This window comes from Oreochromis niloticus, linkage group LG13 (assembly GCF_001858045.2).
Source record: "Oreochromis niloticus isolate F11D_XX linkage group LG13, O_niloticus_UMD_NMBU, whole genome shotgun sequence".
NCBI classification, from domain to species: domain Eukaryota; kingdom Metazoa; phylum Chordata; class Actinopteri; order Cichliformes; family Cichlidae; genus Oreochromis; species Oreochromis niloticus.
The window spans coordinates 20732706-20749794 of NC_031978.2; the positions used below are offsets into that span (position 1 = coordinate 20732706).

General features: G+C 40.7%; 1 protein-coding gene across 2 annotated transcripts in view; it reads right to left on the minus strand.

Moving 5' to 3' along the window:
- Positions 1 to 17089, minus strand: part of slc35f3b (solute carrier family 35 member F3b) — a 52119-nt gene that overhangs the window by 19390 nt on the left and 15640 nt on the right. Inside the window, exon 1 of one of the 2 annotated variants that reach the window (XM_005474045.4) lies at positions 4454 to 5197. The exons of the other annotated variant lie outside the window; for it this stretch is intronic. Within the exon in view, the coding sequence (XP_005474102.1) occupies positions 4454 to 4529 (76 nt within the window). The 5' untranslated portion in view covers positions 4530 to 5197. Of the gene's footprint in view, positions 1 to 4453; positions 5198 to 17089 lie in introns of those variants that run through there. 2 annotated transcript variants of the gene reach the window in all.

Genomic DNA, 17089 nt, shown 5'->3' on the forward strand with positions numbered 1-17089 from the left:
ACACAAAAGAGAGACAGGCGGAAAACACACCCTGCTGCGTCAACCAGCTGATAGGTAGGACCACATGGGCTGAGGGGACTAAAGGCCCAGAAGGGCAGACAAGGGTGGGTCAGCTGTTACTGATCCTGCTCTCCTTCGTTCTCGGTTTCTCCTTCAACCTCAAAGGACAGCGCGGCGACTTCCTCACCGAGAAGCGAACTTGTTGTTTGTGTCTGCCTTGACCTGCCCAGCTGGTTCAACAGATGCTCATGATACAGGTCAATGCTGCAGCCCCCTTCATGCCTTATTGGTTACACTGCGTGCATGCAAGCAGAGAGTGATTGTGTACGTCTGCGCACTGTGTTTTGCAGCAGAGTAATAGCAATCATATTTGGCATCGGGTACACTACAGGATAACCCCCTGTTCTGAAGCAGCCCTCCCTCGCTTGCAGTGCCTTAAACCAGTGAATGCACTGTGATGTACCCGCAGTTTAACAGACTGGCAAGAGTCCCAGCACTTTCCGCGACAAATCAATATTTAAAAGATTGGCCACAGCATTCCTGTTAAGGTAATGGAAAGGCAACCACGGCAGGTGTATGCTGAGTGTCTGCCCAAACTGTGGTTTTACTCCCTCTATTGCACCCCAAGGCCACTGATGACACAGGGACTCCATCAAATTACACAATCCTGAGTCACGACTGCAGCTTTTTTAACACATCTTAACCCTTTTATTGTGTCACTGCTGTGAGACGCTCGCAGTTTGGCAATTGCATTTTTAATGGCATCAAAAAAGTATGCTCAACAAACTAACTGCTTACTCACTTTCACATATGAAACGCACGTTTGCACACTCGAGTATTCAAACTTCTGTCGAAATGGCTCAAATAAATATTAATTTTTACATTTTAGTTGTTAAATTATTTGTCATAAACAGCCTGTCAAGCCCACCATGGTGTAGCATCTAGTCTGCTGGGTGCATTGTGTATTTGGAGAAGACAGGCAGTCTTCCTTCTCACTGAAAAGCTTTTGGATCAGCTCACTCGATTTAGGATTACCGCTGAGGAGCTTCGTCTTTACACATATTTGTAGCAGGCTTTGCTTAAACGCACCGCTTTTACTATATAAATTACAAATATAATATACAGAAAAGGAGTCGTGCAACAAACCTCCAATAACGTTCGGCTTCAGCTGACAGCCCTCTCTGCACACACGCATGCTGTACTTAATAAACCTAAGCAAAAGCTTGGCCTCTTAATAAAACAAAAGCCCTGTCACTGTGTATTCAATGCACACTCATCAAGGCCCAAAGACCCGTTTCACTGGCTTTTAAATACATTTAGCACAAAGATCAAGATTTACTTTTGCTCCTCTGACAACCAACAATTTCAACTCCAATTACGCTCAAAGAATGAATGTGAAGAATTTAATGGAGCTGAGGAGGAAACTCTAAAAAGAATCCCAGTAATACTCTAAGTAAGCTTTTAACTGATGTATCTAATACATGCACAATATCTACATGCAATATGTTTGACCTCTGTCCGGCACATGTAGCCTGATCTCCATACTGAGGGTGCTGCTGCACATTTACATACAAATAAGACACATGCAAATGAGTACAAGATTCAAGATTCTGTCCTTGAAGCAAACATGCGGTGTTCGCTTTCTGTAGAGCAATGATTGCAATTCAGATTTTTATGTTCTCTGTCTTGAATCGTCCAAATCATTTATGTTTTAAAGTTGGCCCGTATGAACATACTTGGATCAGATAGAGATGCACAGGCGCAAAAAAGCAGAGCAGGAAGGTCAAAATAAGAGCTCCCAACATTGCCCAGCTCTCGAACGTCCAACTGCTTTAATCAAGTTAACCTAAAGGGTCTACTTCTCAATACAAAGGCTTTTAATTTGCTATCGTCTGAATGGCACACATACAGAAAATCATGGTCAAAGTGCATGAAGCCTTTTGGGAAAGATTTAGTGTGCCCATAACAGCAGCTGGTGACCAGCTTCCCGGGGGGGCGTATGTGTGCTGAATCACTCTGAAAACGTGTCTGCTCAGTTTCAGAGGATATAATTAAATTGCTGAGATTAAAGGGACGTTTATGAACTTCTTACCCCTGCTTCTGATGACAAAGGGACCACACAGACATTCCCTAAAGACGCCATGGATAGAAATACATTTAAAAGAGAAATCAATAATAATTATTGTCTATGAGAAGAAAACACAGAGGAAGCGGTAAATACTCCAAAGGAATGAATTAAAGCTGTAAGAGACAACATTGAACTGGATAACCAGAACCATCAGTCAACCAACAAAGAGGAGATCATAGGATGACTATGGAAATGGTTTGTGATGAAGAACAGATTGGTTACTATCCAGTAAATGTATCAATTCAAGCAATAAATATAAGAAAAAATAGAATTTCATGTTAAAATCAGATACTGTACTTGTTGCTTCACGCTGCGTGGAGGTGTGCCTGTTCACTGGACACAAAAAAGAAGAGAAAAGACAGACCACTGACGATTCAAGACTGGGGGAAAAAAAGTCTTTGACAGTTTGCTGCAGGTTGTTAGTGAGGAGAACAGAGGTTTCAGTGCTGGTGTTACATAAGCATGAGAGACTCTGAAAAGCTGCGTGTTGATATGCTGTGGCCCCCTGTGATCCCCCCCTCCACCACCACCACCACCACCACTCCTTCAAAGCAGCTGCTAAAAACGAGCAGCCGAGCGCTCACATCACAAACTTTACCGCTTTGACTCCCCTCAAAAATTTACAATACCGTTTCATTCCCAACACAAGACCCCTATATGCACGTTTTCTCTCCCCGCTGCCTCGTGTCACAGCAGAGTTTTTGTCAAGTCTGTATACACGAGCTTGTCAAATAACACCCCGCCATCCCAGCTATTCTGAAAATAAAACCCGTCGAGCCTGAAATTTACACTAATGAGCTTAAAATCTTTGGTAATCCAGCAGCACGGATTATTCTGAAGTTACCCGGGGCGCCTTGTCTGAGTGTATGCAATGCAGACTAAACACCTCGGGCGTCGATTTCATCCATGTCCATTTAAAAACCTGCATAAAAATGTGCCACTCACCTTCCATCTGCTGGTTGAGTGATCGATTATGAATAATGAAGCATTTTCAGATGGTTTCACATTAACGCTCCAGACTATAGCAAACTCCCAAACAACAGGAGCAGAGACAGAGTTAAGTCTGAGTCAGCAACAGCTCGAGTCCTGCGTGACGGAGGCAGAGAGGTAAACAGTTTAACAAGTATTTATGTGACTGTCCTCTTAAATTTATGTGTTTTATGTAACCTGAAAGCTTTTTTTAGTGGCTTCACTGATGATCAGTCACCTTGAGCTTCAATGCTGCACTGCACAAAAGTACAGCCGCCACCAAACCCGTCATGGTCACACAATGTGTTTGTCTATAAAAGCTCTGAGGTTCTAGTTTCATGTTGTGAGTTTGTCATAATGAGGCTCTATGAAACCCACCTACTTTGGTGGCAGTTATTTCTCTATTTGATCCAGCTGAAAGGTGAACATCTTTTCTGTGAAAACACTGATGTTCAGTAGTCTTGAGTAATAGATGAGGGGGAGCATAACATCAGCTCTTTGCACAAGAATCAGGCAGAGGAGAACATCATAGGAGGGATACTGTACAGGCATCAAAGGGACTATCACACTATACTCTTTCAAGAAGGTGTTGAGAATGGTGCAGCAGACACACACACGGACACACAAGAACTCTGAGAGGTGTTGTCTCTTAATGATGTCAGCAGGAAATGCCAGCGCTCCTGCAGATCAGAGGGATTTTCAGACGAGACAGGGGAGACCCAGTGAGACCCAACATCAAGCTATGAGGAAGACTGAAGGACACTGCCACGGAGCGTTTACTGGGACCACCGATAACACGCTTGCTGCTGGGTTCATGTCCCAGTTGCTCTGGCATTATGCGCTGGCATTTTAAGCAGAGACTCCTGCAGCCTGTGATGATGGGTACACGGGGGAGAGTGCGAGGGGAATCCCTGCTGCAATAACAACTTAAGACCCTCCCCAAGGACCAGTAAATTTTTAGCACAGCGAGTCGCGCTCATTCCCAAAAATCAGTGCGTCAATAACGCAATCATTTAAACGCAACGGAGCAAATTTGTCATCGTTGTCGTATAACGAGAGAAATAAAACAGCCTAACATCCAAGTGAAGCATCTGACATCACTCATGTGAAGAAAATGGATCTTGAGCCTTGATGTCAAAACAACCCACAAATATTGCATCACTGATTTGAAGTTGAGCGCTTGACTGATTCCCGTCGCTTCGTGTTGCTCACAGTGAGATTTTCTAAAGTTGATCCTTGTCTTAAAAAAACAAAAAACGATTCGTGAACAGAAATATTTGAGCTGAGCTCCGGTCAGAGGCACACCGACAGCCCCCAGTTTGCGGGGGTACAGGCGGTCTCAACGGAACTCCCTACCTTCCACTTTGGTGAGGGTGAGCACCGGACTGTTGCAGGCGGACAGCGGGGCAACCCTTGCAGAGTGTTTCTTCATGATGATGAGCTCGGATGGGCAGAGCTCCGAACCGCTTCGACTACATCCCTGAGGCTGATTTGGTGCAGACACCAGACCTCTTGATGGGACCCTTGATGTTTCTAGAGCCGGTGTCCTGCTGTCTGTCCCCTCACATCCATCCAACCCCCTGTTTTTAATTTCTCTCTCTCTCTACCTCTGTCGGATCCCCCCACCCCCTTCCTCCGCTTCCCTCCCCAGATCTGCTGTATCCAGTGCGTCCTGGCCGGTCTCTCCTTCACGTACAGTTTGGAGATTGCTGCAATTCGCCAACGTCACGCAGCAATCAGCTTCATAACCACGTCCCACCACCCATCCACCCACCACCCTTCGTCGTGAAGCTCGGCTTTCCTCCCACACCCCCAGCAGCCGCGATCCCTCCGGGGCAAAGCAAAGTCTGCATGGGAGTGAGTAGACGCAGTCGCTGACCCGGAGGCGTGCGTTAAAACCCTGGGCTATAAATGGACTGTGTGACAGATATGATGGGACCAGTACAGTTTAAGTGGGAGGCTGGTGTGGGTGTGTTTAGTCTATAAACACTGCAACTATAGCTCATGATTATAATGAAATAATATGATGTTTTTTCCCCTCTGGATGAAGTGAAATCCTAACAATTAAAGCTTAATGATGCTTCCAGGATCTCTGTAATACAGCTTGCTGATGGGCTTTTAACGCGGTGGTTTTACACGCTCATGATTTTTATTTGTGATTTAGTTGTGAATTGCCTTCAAGGTTATGTAATCTCAAAATTGCACAGGGAATTGTATGTTTTTGCATTTACTGCAAACTTCTTAAAAGGAATGCACCCATCCAGTCTTTTCTTTTCTAGTTTCTGATGTCGCAACCATCCAGATACTGATCCAATCCTATGGCTTTCCTTTCACATGAAGGATTTTACAATATGTCAGGTGACATGAGGTTATGGATTGCTGTGCAATTAAAAAAACAAAACGGCACAGGCAGCCCACCCTTTTTCTAAAATTATGCAAATGAGAGCAGAAATAATACATTTTATGATGAAGTCAGTTAGCTTATTGTGGATTGGTTTTGTCAGGGCTAATAATATATAAGTTGCACTGATACCAAGCTGACATATCAGCGTCTACCTAAGAAAACTAAGAATATTGTGATACCTACGTAAATGCACATGGTCTGCACCTGTTGTTACATAGCCATGAATAAATTGTACATTAGATTGTAGCAAATCATTAGCATATTAGCAGGTAGGTGTACAAATAAACTGAGTGACCTAAGTTGTTCTCCTAATACTTGTTCTCTGTGCTTGTCACATCTATGATTTGATAAAGACGTCATTTCCAGTTCCTTGGACTCTTGTCTTTTTGATCTATCAACAACAAAACTTGGCCTGGAGTGACATTTCAGACTTGTGTGTGTTTCATAACTCTCTTAAACTGAAAGCTGTCCAAGGCACCATTACAGCAGCTGGTCAGCTGAAATTGTGCCTCGGTGTATCTGTGTCATGTCATTCCATGTTTTGCTTGTGTTTTATTCCTGAGCAACCATCGGTGGATACATCAGAGAAGAGCTGTCAGCGGTTCAAATTATCCAGCTCCATACTTATCAGAGAGTGCCTCTGATCCCTGTGACTATCAGAGTTAATGTCTTTGTAGACATACAAGTGTGTGTCTGCAGAGGCTCTTCATATGTGAGTGTGATCCAGCTAAAGGAAACTGTGCTGAATAATTCACTTTTTAGACTCACAGTCAAGCAACAATCCCTTGACCGTGCCTAACTAGGACAGGGAGCTCTAAAAACACTCTGTCCAGACGCATTCTGGCATCCCTCAGCAACCACTGGAAATGCTGCACTGGATCCACTGGATCCTTTACTATTTTCCACTGCTACCTACACCTCCTGTGTTTGGGTTTGAAAAAGGGAAATGTCAGGGAGAGCGGATGGGGGCTAATGGATGAAGTGCAAGAGCTCACCGTGAATGAACTAAAAGAGCAGAACAGGATGCTTGATGGATAAACATTATAAACATGTCACCTGTGAATTATATTATTGTGTGTCACAGTAAAAATTTCCACAGCGTGTATGGGTGTGTGTGTTTGTGGTGTGTGTGTTTAAGGCTCTGCAGCTGCTAGATGTCTTTGTGAGCTGATGTTTTCAGCTCTCTGTACCTTTGTGTGTTAAAGACATGACGATTCAGAGACTGTATACATGTTATTACTGAAAGGAAAGACAGGGAGGTGGAAATAGGTGGAGTGGGTGAGATCATTAACAGATCCCAGTCAGTGACTCACAGACTTTTATCTGCAAACACGGAGGAGGATCAAACCAGTCCATGCTCTGAGACACCACATGACAACTCCCTCTCTCTAACAAACAATCTACAGCAATCAGTGTGCATGAGCTGTAACGGCACGTAAAAAGCCAAATCCTTTGAGGTCCTGTCCCTGCACCAACACAGCCATATGAATCCTTTTTATCCCTAAAAGAAGCAGATCCGCAAAGAGAGGCGATTATTCTTCCATGTACACAGGAATGTTCTAGTGTGCTCCAAAGAGCGGCTTGTACTTTTCTTCCTTTTGTTTATTCATGCTGAATAATGAGGGAAGCTACAGTAGCCATTTTCCAGCTCAAACAACGCAGTTTAGCAGCGTCAAACACCACTGTGTGTTGAAAGATCAGGGAAATATTTGATCTAAAACAACATTAACACATACAGTAGTGTGCAAAAATCTTGAGCCTCCCCTCATTTTTGTATATTTTGCTAAGAAATTGGGAAATACATGTAGCAAATTATTGAAACATTGTAGACACTCACTGTTGTACCTCTCTCCTGAACTCCTCCATACTGATTGACAATCATTATAAATTTGGATATATCACGGATTTTACATCTAGCTCTTGCGTAATTTGGCATAACTTAGCATTTTCTCCCTCTTCTCTCACATCCTGTGTCAGGTATTCACTGGACTTTTTCCTGTTTCTTTTTTTCTTTGTTACTTTCAGATACTGTTCACTTGTTACTTAGGTCTGCCACTTCTTTTTTATCTTTCAGTTGTCTGATTTTTTTTATGTTTTTGAAGGTCACACAGTGCACCATGCGAAGATATGCCAATTTTTAACTATTAGCTCTTCAGGAATCAATTGTTGGTGCAAAAATACTATTTTATGCCAGTTAAACTGTGCCATCTTTTGGCATTTTCTGTAGATTCAACTAAAGACATTGGAACAAACTGAGTGTTTTCCCAACAGACTGCTGGTAACAAAGTAACTAATCAAAATTGGTTGATTGTTAAATTCCCTGTTATATATATGCACAACACCAGATCTTCCCTTGAGTTATGTTCCTTTCCATCCTGCATGTCTTTGGACTGTGGGGTGAAGCTGGAGTATTTGGAAAGAACCCACACAGACACAAGGAGAAGATGCAAACCCAGGAGCTTCTTGCTGTGAGGCAACAGTGCTAACCACCAAGCCACTGTGCGTCCTCTGAAAATAGTCAGGTACAGGAGCCAGGACTGAAAATGAGTGAAAAAAACAGCATGTCCAAAGAAAAACTTTCAAATGCTTCTAGAAAGTCTGGGGGGTTACCACTTCATAAAATTACAAATAAATCTGACCATTTGGAAGAAAAATATAAAGAAATGAGATACTGCATTCCCCCCAGAAACGTGGTGGCCTTGGGGAAAACATCTACAGCTATGCAAGGAAGACACAGAAATCCAGCTAAAGTTTTCCTTGTAGCTAGCAAAAATCATAACAGGAAAGTAGTTTGAAGCAGAATCTCCGGGGAACAAAGTTCATGAAAACTGACCTACCTTCATGATCAAAGGGCAGTTTTTGCTTTGGGTTAAGATGAAACAAGAAGCAAATCTTTTGATATTTACTCCCTACTTGATATAACAAGTATTCACCCCTTTTACAGTTTCCAGACTGTGTAAACTTGGAGCTGGATGGGAAGGAGTAGAATAAGGTGTGGAAATCTATTTCACTGATAATGCATTCAAGTACTTCAGCTGCAAGTTGGACTTGATATTGGAAGATGATTGACTCGGACTGCTAAAAGGTGTCCAAGAGTAAAAGTTTCAATGATTTCTTGTCTGACCTAAATAAAGTAACAGTGGCAGTACGAGTAAAAGTGCCCAGATTAATTTGTGCACAGCTGGGTTTTTTTCTTACAGACAGTCCAAGCTGTTGTAGTGCATCTTTGCCAGACACTGACAGATTTGTTAACGGCATTTCCTTATCCAATGACGCTGCAAACCCTGATTCAAAACAAATCAATTTCTCGTCTTCACACCATGAAAGCCTCAGTTTGATGAAATAAGGGAACATTGGAGGCCCAGTCACTTCCTAAAGGACGTGATGCAGTTCATTATGTAATTTTATTAACTTAGTTAATATTAACAGAAACAAATTACCGCTTTACCATTGACAAATTCTCTATGGATAATATAGGCTTAGGGGGGGGGGGTGCCAAACACATGACCCAGGAGCCAGAACTAGCCTGTCAATTTATTTTGGTCAGTTTTACAATCTTCCTACTGACAAAGAGCCACAGCCTGGTACACTACACTAAAGTAAAAAAGTAACAGATAAACCATCAAATAACAGAAACCATTTTCTTACCATTTATCATGGGAAATTTCAATTTTTTGGGACTTTAGTAGCTCAAAATAAAAATGAAAAAGGACATTTCCTGTGAATTAACAGAAAACTTCATTTTTTTCATTACAAGTACTGAAAATAAAAACTGAATGAGCTGCCAGTGTTGTAATTTTGCACTTTTATTTCTTTACGTTTAAGCCAAAAGAGCTGCGCTGACATGTTTCTTTGGTTTAGTACAGCAGCATTTCCTAGTAATGTAGAAAAGCTGAGACATGTTTTTGAAATTGCACTTGTTTTCCTGAACATATATCAAGGATTAGTCATGTTGTTAAATGTCTTTACAACAAAAGTGAAGGAAAAAGGTGGAAAATGTCGGTTTTTTTGCAGGTTGTTAGACGATACTGCAGCCACACTGGTCCAGCTCACTTCAAATTAAATTAGTCTGCAAGTGGTTTACAATGTAAAATGAGTTTGATACAAATAAAAATATTATTTAGGATATATATAGGATTAAACGTGCCAAATCCTCACAACCCTGGCTAAATGATACTACTCGCGCCCTTAGGCGCGAATGTCGTCGTGCTGAAAGAAAATGGAGGAAAGACAAACTCCACGTCTCTCTGGACATCCTCCATAATTGTTTATCTAAGTATCAAAAGTCTGTTAAAGCTGCCAAATCTGCCTTTTTGTCTAGTATTATTATGACTAATAGCCACAATCCCCGAGCCCTTTTTAATACTTTTAACTCTGTGATAAACCCTTGCACTGTCACTTTTAGGGATGCCTCCCCTGCTCTTTGTGATAAATTCTTAAAGTATTTCTCTGATAAAATCTCAGCTCTAAGGGCTTCTCATCCATCTCATTTTTCATCAGTATTAGACCCGGTTCCAGCCGCTGAATGCTTGACTGTCTTTCAACAGTTTCAGCCAGTGTCTTATTCTGCTTTAAAAGATATAATTGATCATCTCAAAATCTCTGGTTCCCCGCACGATATTCTTCCTTCTCGTTTCTTTAAGGAAGCTTTATATATTATTGGTCCTTGTATTTTATCTCTGCTGAATGCATCATTGTCATCAGGTTGTGTACCGTCTGTCTTTAAGCATGCTGTTGTGCAACCTATTATGAAAAAGAAAAATCTTGACCCTAATTGTCTTGCTAACTACAGGCCGATCTCCAAACTCCCTTTTATTTCCAAAATATTGGAAAAGGTCGTTCTAAAACAACTTCAGGCATTTTTAGATGCAAATGGTATAAATGAAAAGTTTCAGTCTGGTTTTAAACCTCGCCACAGCACAGAGACAGCCTTACTTAGAGTTTTTAATGATCTTCTCTTAACTGTTGACTCTGGTTATTCCGTGGTTTTAGTTTTACTTGACTTGACTGCTGCTTTTGATATGGTTAACCACAACATTCTTCTATCAAGATTGGAACATGTTGTTGGTCTCAAAGGTACGGTTTTATCTTGGTTTAAATCCTACCTCTCAGAGAGGTCATTCTCTGTTGCTATGGGGCAACACTCCTCGGCTTCTGCCCCTATTCATTGTGGTGTGCCTCAAGGGTCCGTGCTCGGTCCTGCTCTTTTTTCTTTGTACATGTTGCCGTTGGGATTAATTTTTAGAAAATACAACATCTCCTTTCACTGTTATGCCGATGATATCCAGATTTATTCACCTTTGAAATCCGATGTGTCTGCTTCTTTGCAACCTCTGTTCAACTGTTTGCATGAAGTAAAAATTTGGTTATCACATAATTTTCTTACATTAAACGAGAATAAGACCGAAATCATAGTCTTTGGTAGTCACACCCCGCTAGACCAGTTGACTGATGCCCTAGGCCCTCTCGCTAGCCATCTCTCGCCCACTGTAAGAAACCTCGGAGTATTCCTGGATGGCTCTTTTAAACTTGAGAAACAGGTGTCCACTGTGGTGAAAAACAGCTTTTACCAGTTGCGTCAGATTTCCAAAGCAAAGTCGTTCCTTCCTTTAAAGGAACTTGAAAAGCTTGTTCACGCATTTATCACATCCAGATTGGACTACTGTAACTCCCTCTACTCGGGCCTCCAACACTCTTCTCTTTATCGGCTTCAGTTAATTCAAAATGCAGCTGCGCGTCTTTTAACAGGTACAAGAATCCATGAACACATAACTCCTATTTTAGCCAAACTACATTGGCTCCCTGTTAAATATCGCATAGATTTTAAAATTCTTTTGTTCACTTTTCAAATTCTGAATAATTTAGCGCCCACCTATCTCTCTGACCTACTTCACCTATATAATCCCAACAGAGCGCTTAGATCATCCAATCACTTGCTCCTTGCACAACCTAGGTCTCGAATGAAGTCGAGAGGAGACCGGGCCTTTGCGATCATGGCACCTAGACTCTGGAATAACCTCCCTGTACATATTCGTATGGCCGAGTCTATCCAGTCTTTTAGATCTCGTCTTAAAACTTATCTGTTTACTTTGGCCTTTGATTCTAACTAGTTGGCTGATTTTAGCTTATTGTGTTGTTACCTATTGTTTGTTGTCCTATTTTATTGTTTGTTTTAATTGTCTTGTGTTTTGACTGACTGTGAAGCACTATGGTCAACACTGTTGTTTTAATATGTGCTATATAAATAAACTTTGATTTGACTTTGATTTGATTATTTGTGAATCCAGTGTTGTTGTTGTTTTGTTTGTTTTTAGATTAAACATAATGCCATGACAATAAAGGCATTTTAAAAGTAACTTGAAGTTTTTGGATGTTTTAACTTGTGCATTCATAGCATCCACTTTGCTCTAATTAGCATCTATGGCATGCAAACACACTAAAGGTGACTGAGCTTCATTATATCCACTAAGTCAGTAAGTTAAACTTGCTGTGTTAGATGCCATCACAGGGATGGTTCATGATTCAGCAGTGAACTGGATGATTTCCAAAGGTTCACTTTCACAAACTTTTTCTACTTCATTAAAATGATCAAGCACAATCACAGTACACGCAAAGACAATGGAGTATAGACACACACATACAAAACAAACAAAAAAATGGGACAATTAAATTTAATGTTGCTATAAATATTAATGATTCATTATTATTGATGTAAAGTACTGGCTGTGTTTTTGTTCTTTGTTTCCTTTTTAAAAAAAAAATCTTCCCATTTCTGTCTCCCAGGTGACTTCTGACTCCTGATTATCGGAGAAGAATACGGGGCAAAGCAGCAAACATAGAGGCTGGGACTTCATTACAAACCTGAAAGAGCGTGTCTTGCTATGCAATAATACCTCCCAGGGTGTGGAAACAGAAGATGAGGTTGTGGCATAGAGTCCTAAATAACAGCTTGTTCCCAGCACCGGAAAGGTCAAGTCAAATTAACTTTCCCTCTTCTGAGGTCCTTTACATCTTCAGAGAAAGACACAGCTCATCTGTAAAGGCAAGTGGCTGTCGAGGTACCGCAAACAGTGGCAATTCATAGGATTAATGGCCTTAGTGGGGTCCCCTGAGAATTAGAAAACCACTGCCAAACCACTTTCCCTGTTTTTGTGACACTGCAGAGCTACATGGCTCGCGCTGGTCTTTCACATAATCTGAGATACACTCTTGGGACTATAAATCTCTGCTGCCATAGTGTAACTAATAACACAGCTGCAGGGACATTTCTGTTAAAATACAGACTGAAAGTCATTGAAAATATGTGTTTACACAACACATAAATTCAAAATGATTTTTTAATGGATTTCGCAAATCCCTTGTTGCCTCGGTGCATTGCAGTCTTATTGCTTTTCTTTCTCTATGCAGGACAAAAGCGCCATAAATATTTCATGATAGAATAAACAATAATATTCTGATCCAGCGCTTCCACATAATTAAGCATCTGTGGTGTTGCCATCCACAGTGTCTGGCACTCCCCACAGTAGCAATGTGTGTGCAGTCTGAGGGTATGCAAACACAACATCTTTCTTCAGTGGACTAGTTCATTTTTTCGCTGGCAGGATGATTTGTTTTACTGAAGTTATGGAGAAAATAATCATAGAGTTTGACAAAAATGGATAGAACTAATAACCCATATTCTTACATATGACCTTGATTATCCTATTATCCTGATATCGGGTTAGTTCTTTATCTATTTATGATTACATCAAAGCTGCCAAATTTCTAAAAATTCAAATATATTTACTTTATTCGTTTAATTTCTCAGCTGCTTATTAGTGCTCGATAACATTTGGAGTCTAATGCAAACCAAAATAAGCAGTCTGACTAGCACTTTGCAAAGGTTGTAAACGGGTCAAAGAGATTATGACCTCCAACCACTCAAAACACTGTCTGAAGACAGAGAGCCACTTTAAAATGTGGGACTACCTCTTAATTACAACCACAGCTAATAAAGTCCGTCCGCATCTCTTAAATGCCGTCAAGTTGTACCACCCAGTGATAGCACTTGTAATCACACTCTATCCCGGTGGCCCACGCTTAATCGGGAAGAGTGAGTCTCCATTAAATTTACATCCCACCAGAGGAATCAGCTCCTGCCAGCACATTTCTCCTTCCTAATTAAGGATGTTTCAAGTTCACCACATGTGAAGTGTAAAAGTCTTATTTGTGGTGCAGCTGTGCACGAACACCAAAAGGTTTTATAATCCTGTAAACAGCCCAGCACACTGGGCAGTGATAAAGCACGAAGGCTTTGGGCCACCACTACATGTTTATGCCAGTTTGGAGGGCTGTGAAATTTAAACTGATGCTAAGGCAGGCATATTGAAGGTTGCTTGTAAATGTAACGTGACTCTTATCCTTATTAATACATAATTGATCTTGCCTTGTCTTAAACACCTCATAGTACTATTTCATTTCGGTAGAGCACTCCACTCTCAGACTGCGGGCTTACTTGTGGTTCCTAGAGTATTTAACAGTGAAATGGAGGCAGAGCCTTCAGCTTCAGGCCCCTCATCTGGGGAAACAGCTCCTCCTTTGGATTCAGGAGACAGACATCCTCTCTAAAGTTTGGGATTAAAACTTTCCTTTTTGTTAAAGCTTATAGTTAGGGCTGGGTCAGGTGTCCCTGAGTCCTCCCTTAGTTATGCTGAAATAGGTCTAGGTTGCTAAGGGGTTGCATTTAAGCATTAGTTAATGCTCATCTCTGGCTCTCCTCCACACACTGTCTCCCTCGCCTCATGCCCAACCAGTCACAGCAGATGGCCTCTCCCTGAGCCTGGTTCTGCTGGAGGTTTCTTCCTTTTAAAATGGAGTTTTTCCTTCCCACTTTTGCCAAGTAATTGGTAATAGGGGGTCATCTTATTGTTGGGTTTTTCTCTCATAATTTTGTAGAGTCTTTACCTTACAATATAAAGCACCTTCAGGTAACTGCTGGTGTGATTTGACATTATTAAAAACAAAATTTAATTGAACTGAACTAAATTGAATTGAATTGATATTGTTTCACCTACATAACAATCCATCTGTTATTTACACGTATAACAAATGTGACAGAAATAAAACAAGCATTCATCTTTTTATGGCAAACATCACTGAAATCAAGAACAGGATATAAGAGATGCAGTAGGCATCGTAATGTTGGTTCAGCTTCAATTTCTGCTTCAGGTCCAGTTTTGCCAACAAACTGACCTCAGGTCAGTTTAGTGTGGCCACTAAGCAGTATGTAAAGAAGGCATTTTTCAGGGTTGAGCTTAATATTATTAATCAGATCATTAATGAAAAACATTGTGGATCTTTTTTAATGGCTTTCAGCATCCGGTTCTATCGTCCTAGTCTCTAACTGCCATCTTCATCACATTTCTTAACAAAGCTACTGATGAAAAGAGCAGGTTACCTTGGTTTGAGGTTACCTCACCACTGCCACGAGCTCTGGTTTCATCATTTGCATGATTGTATTTGCTTCCTCTGCTCGAGGAAGTTATTTAACCATGACTCACTACATGAGCAGAGACTTTAATCCTTGTACCACGCTTACCGGTTAGAGTGAGAAGTTTCCCTTAGGAGACGGTTTATGTCTGCTGAGAAAGATATTTTACCTCCACTAAATGGCACTGGCTCCCTCTGTTGTCAGGTTACAGTATGATTAATTCATCTCTAAGCCTTACTGGGTAACTTAGCTGGGAAAAAAGTAAACTTTGGGACATGTTAAACTGATTTTCATTTTAAACCCGTCCAGTGTTTAATTGAGAAAAAAAAAGAGAAAAAACAGAAAAAAACATAATTTAATGCATTTTCATTTTCCGAGCTGTCACCAGCTATTTTTGCTGAAGCTGCTCTTCTTTTGACTGCACTTATCCCGCAGTGCTTGAAATTATTCAGATTGCTCTAAATTGCTGTAATTATGGGGCAGCATTTCCAAAAGCTTCTCGTTGCCACTTGCATTCATATCAGGCTGTTACCCAAACCGGGAACGTGTGGGCATGAAATTCTAAAACATTATTATACATGAGCCTTTATTAAGCAAAAAACTGTTAAAAAATTGAATATTATTACAAGGCTATGAGCTCTTACGCCAAAGCTAAGTCTCTAAATGCATGCATCATATTTTGTGTATAAAGTTGCCATGCAGTATTTTTAAATTCCCGTTTTAATATATAAATAATAAATGAACTGAAAATATTGGGTGTAGCCTGCTGATAATTGATTTGACAACAGTTGTTTAGACGCTCAGTAACATCCCCACATTGCAAAGTGCTCATCGCGCCTGCAGGGGGCACTGTGACCACGTCTACTCGCTGATACATAAATGACACTTGCTCAAGCTGTGGATGAAAAATGACCAAGAAATCCAAATACAGCCCAGCAGTGGAGAAGAAATAAAAGTGGAATAGCAGTAATGAAAGGTGATGAAGTGACCCACATACACAGGAAATAGCAGACAGAGACACACACACACATATAACCTGTACACTTCACTTATGTAAGAACCAATAAACACCTTTAACACACGGTGAAGAAAAGACAAGATCCTAAATGAATACACACATGCACACACACGCACACACAGGTAAAAATAGTAACAAAAGCCATGTCAGCTCTTTGTACTCACTTTCTTGTCCTTTCTGGGGACATGGTTAAAGCTCTGCCATGCTGTGAGGCAGTCACTCCAATTTTGTATTTGAGGGTTTGTGTTTCTTTCTCTTTTCCACCAGACATTGAGGTGAGGTGACATAAAGGCTACAGAGACTCCAGATTGACACAATAAAACAGAGACAGGTGAATTTTAATGAGTTTCTATAAATGGAAAACAATTATATACATATAAAAAACGATAATCTTAAAGCTTTCAGTACCAAAAAAGAGCATAACATTAGATGTTACTCGATTGGCAGCCAAATGTAGTATTAGCAAAATGTATTTAAAAGGTCAAACAGCTTAATTGAGACAGCTGGACACAGTAGATGTTAATCAAATGTTGCACATATGGTTGCAGCGCAGTCTGGAACAGAGAAAAAAGCAATATCACACTGCAGCTCCAGAGATAATTCATGTTTGTATTCACCTTTGCATGGGCTTGCTTATAAATATATATATATAATAATAATAATAAAAAATAAGAGATATCCTATCCCTAACTCAAAAACTGCATAACAGTGGTAATAAGTAAATAACAAGTACATTATGGATGTATATCACTGGTGCACCCTGGATATGTGAGGAATCTTCATGTATCGCAGCAGCTGAAGGTTATTTTACACCAAGTTGCAGTTGAATAAAAGATTCATTATAACATGAATAGAGTTTGGCAAGTCGAATCTCAAAATAAGGCTTCGCTGACTGTCTTTTATCCCCAGAACTTTTGATATAGTTTTATTGATCCCTCAAGCATAAAGCATAAAGCATTTTACCCTCTCTCTCTAATTTGACACGCAGCACTAAAAAACTGGGAAACCACAGTCGATTAAAAGGGTTGCAAAGGCGTGAGGAGTTATTTATGTCTCCTCAACACTTATAGGCAGGTGATCAAACCCCAAACATGCAAATTA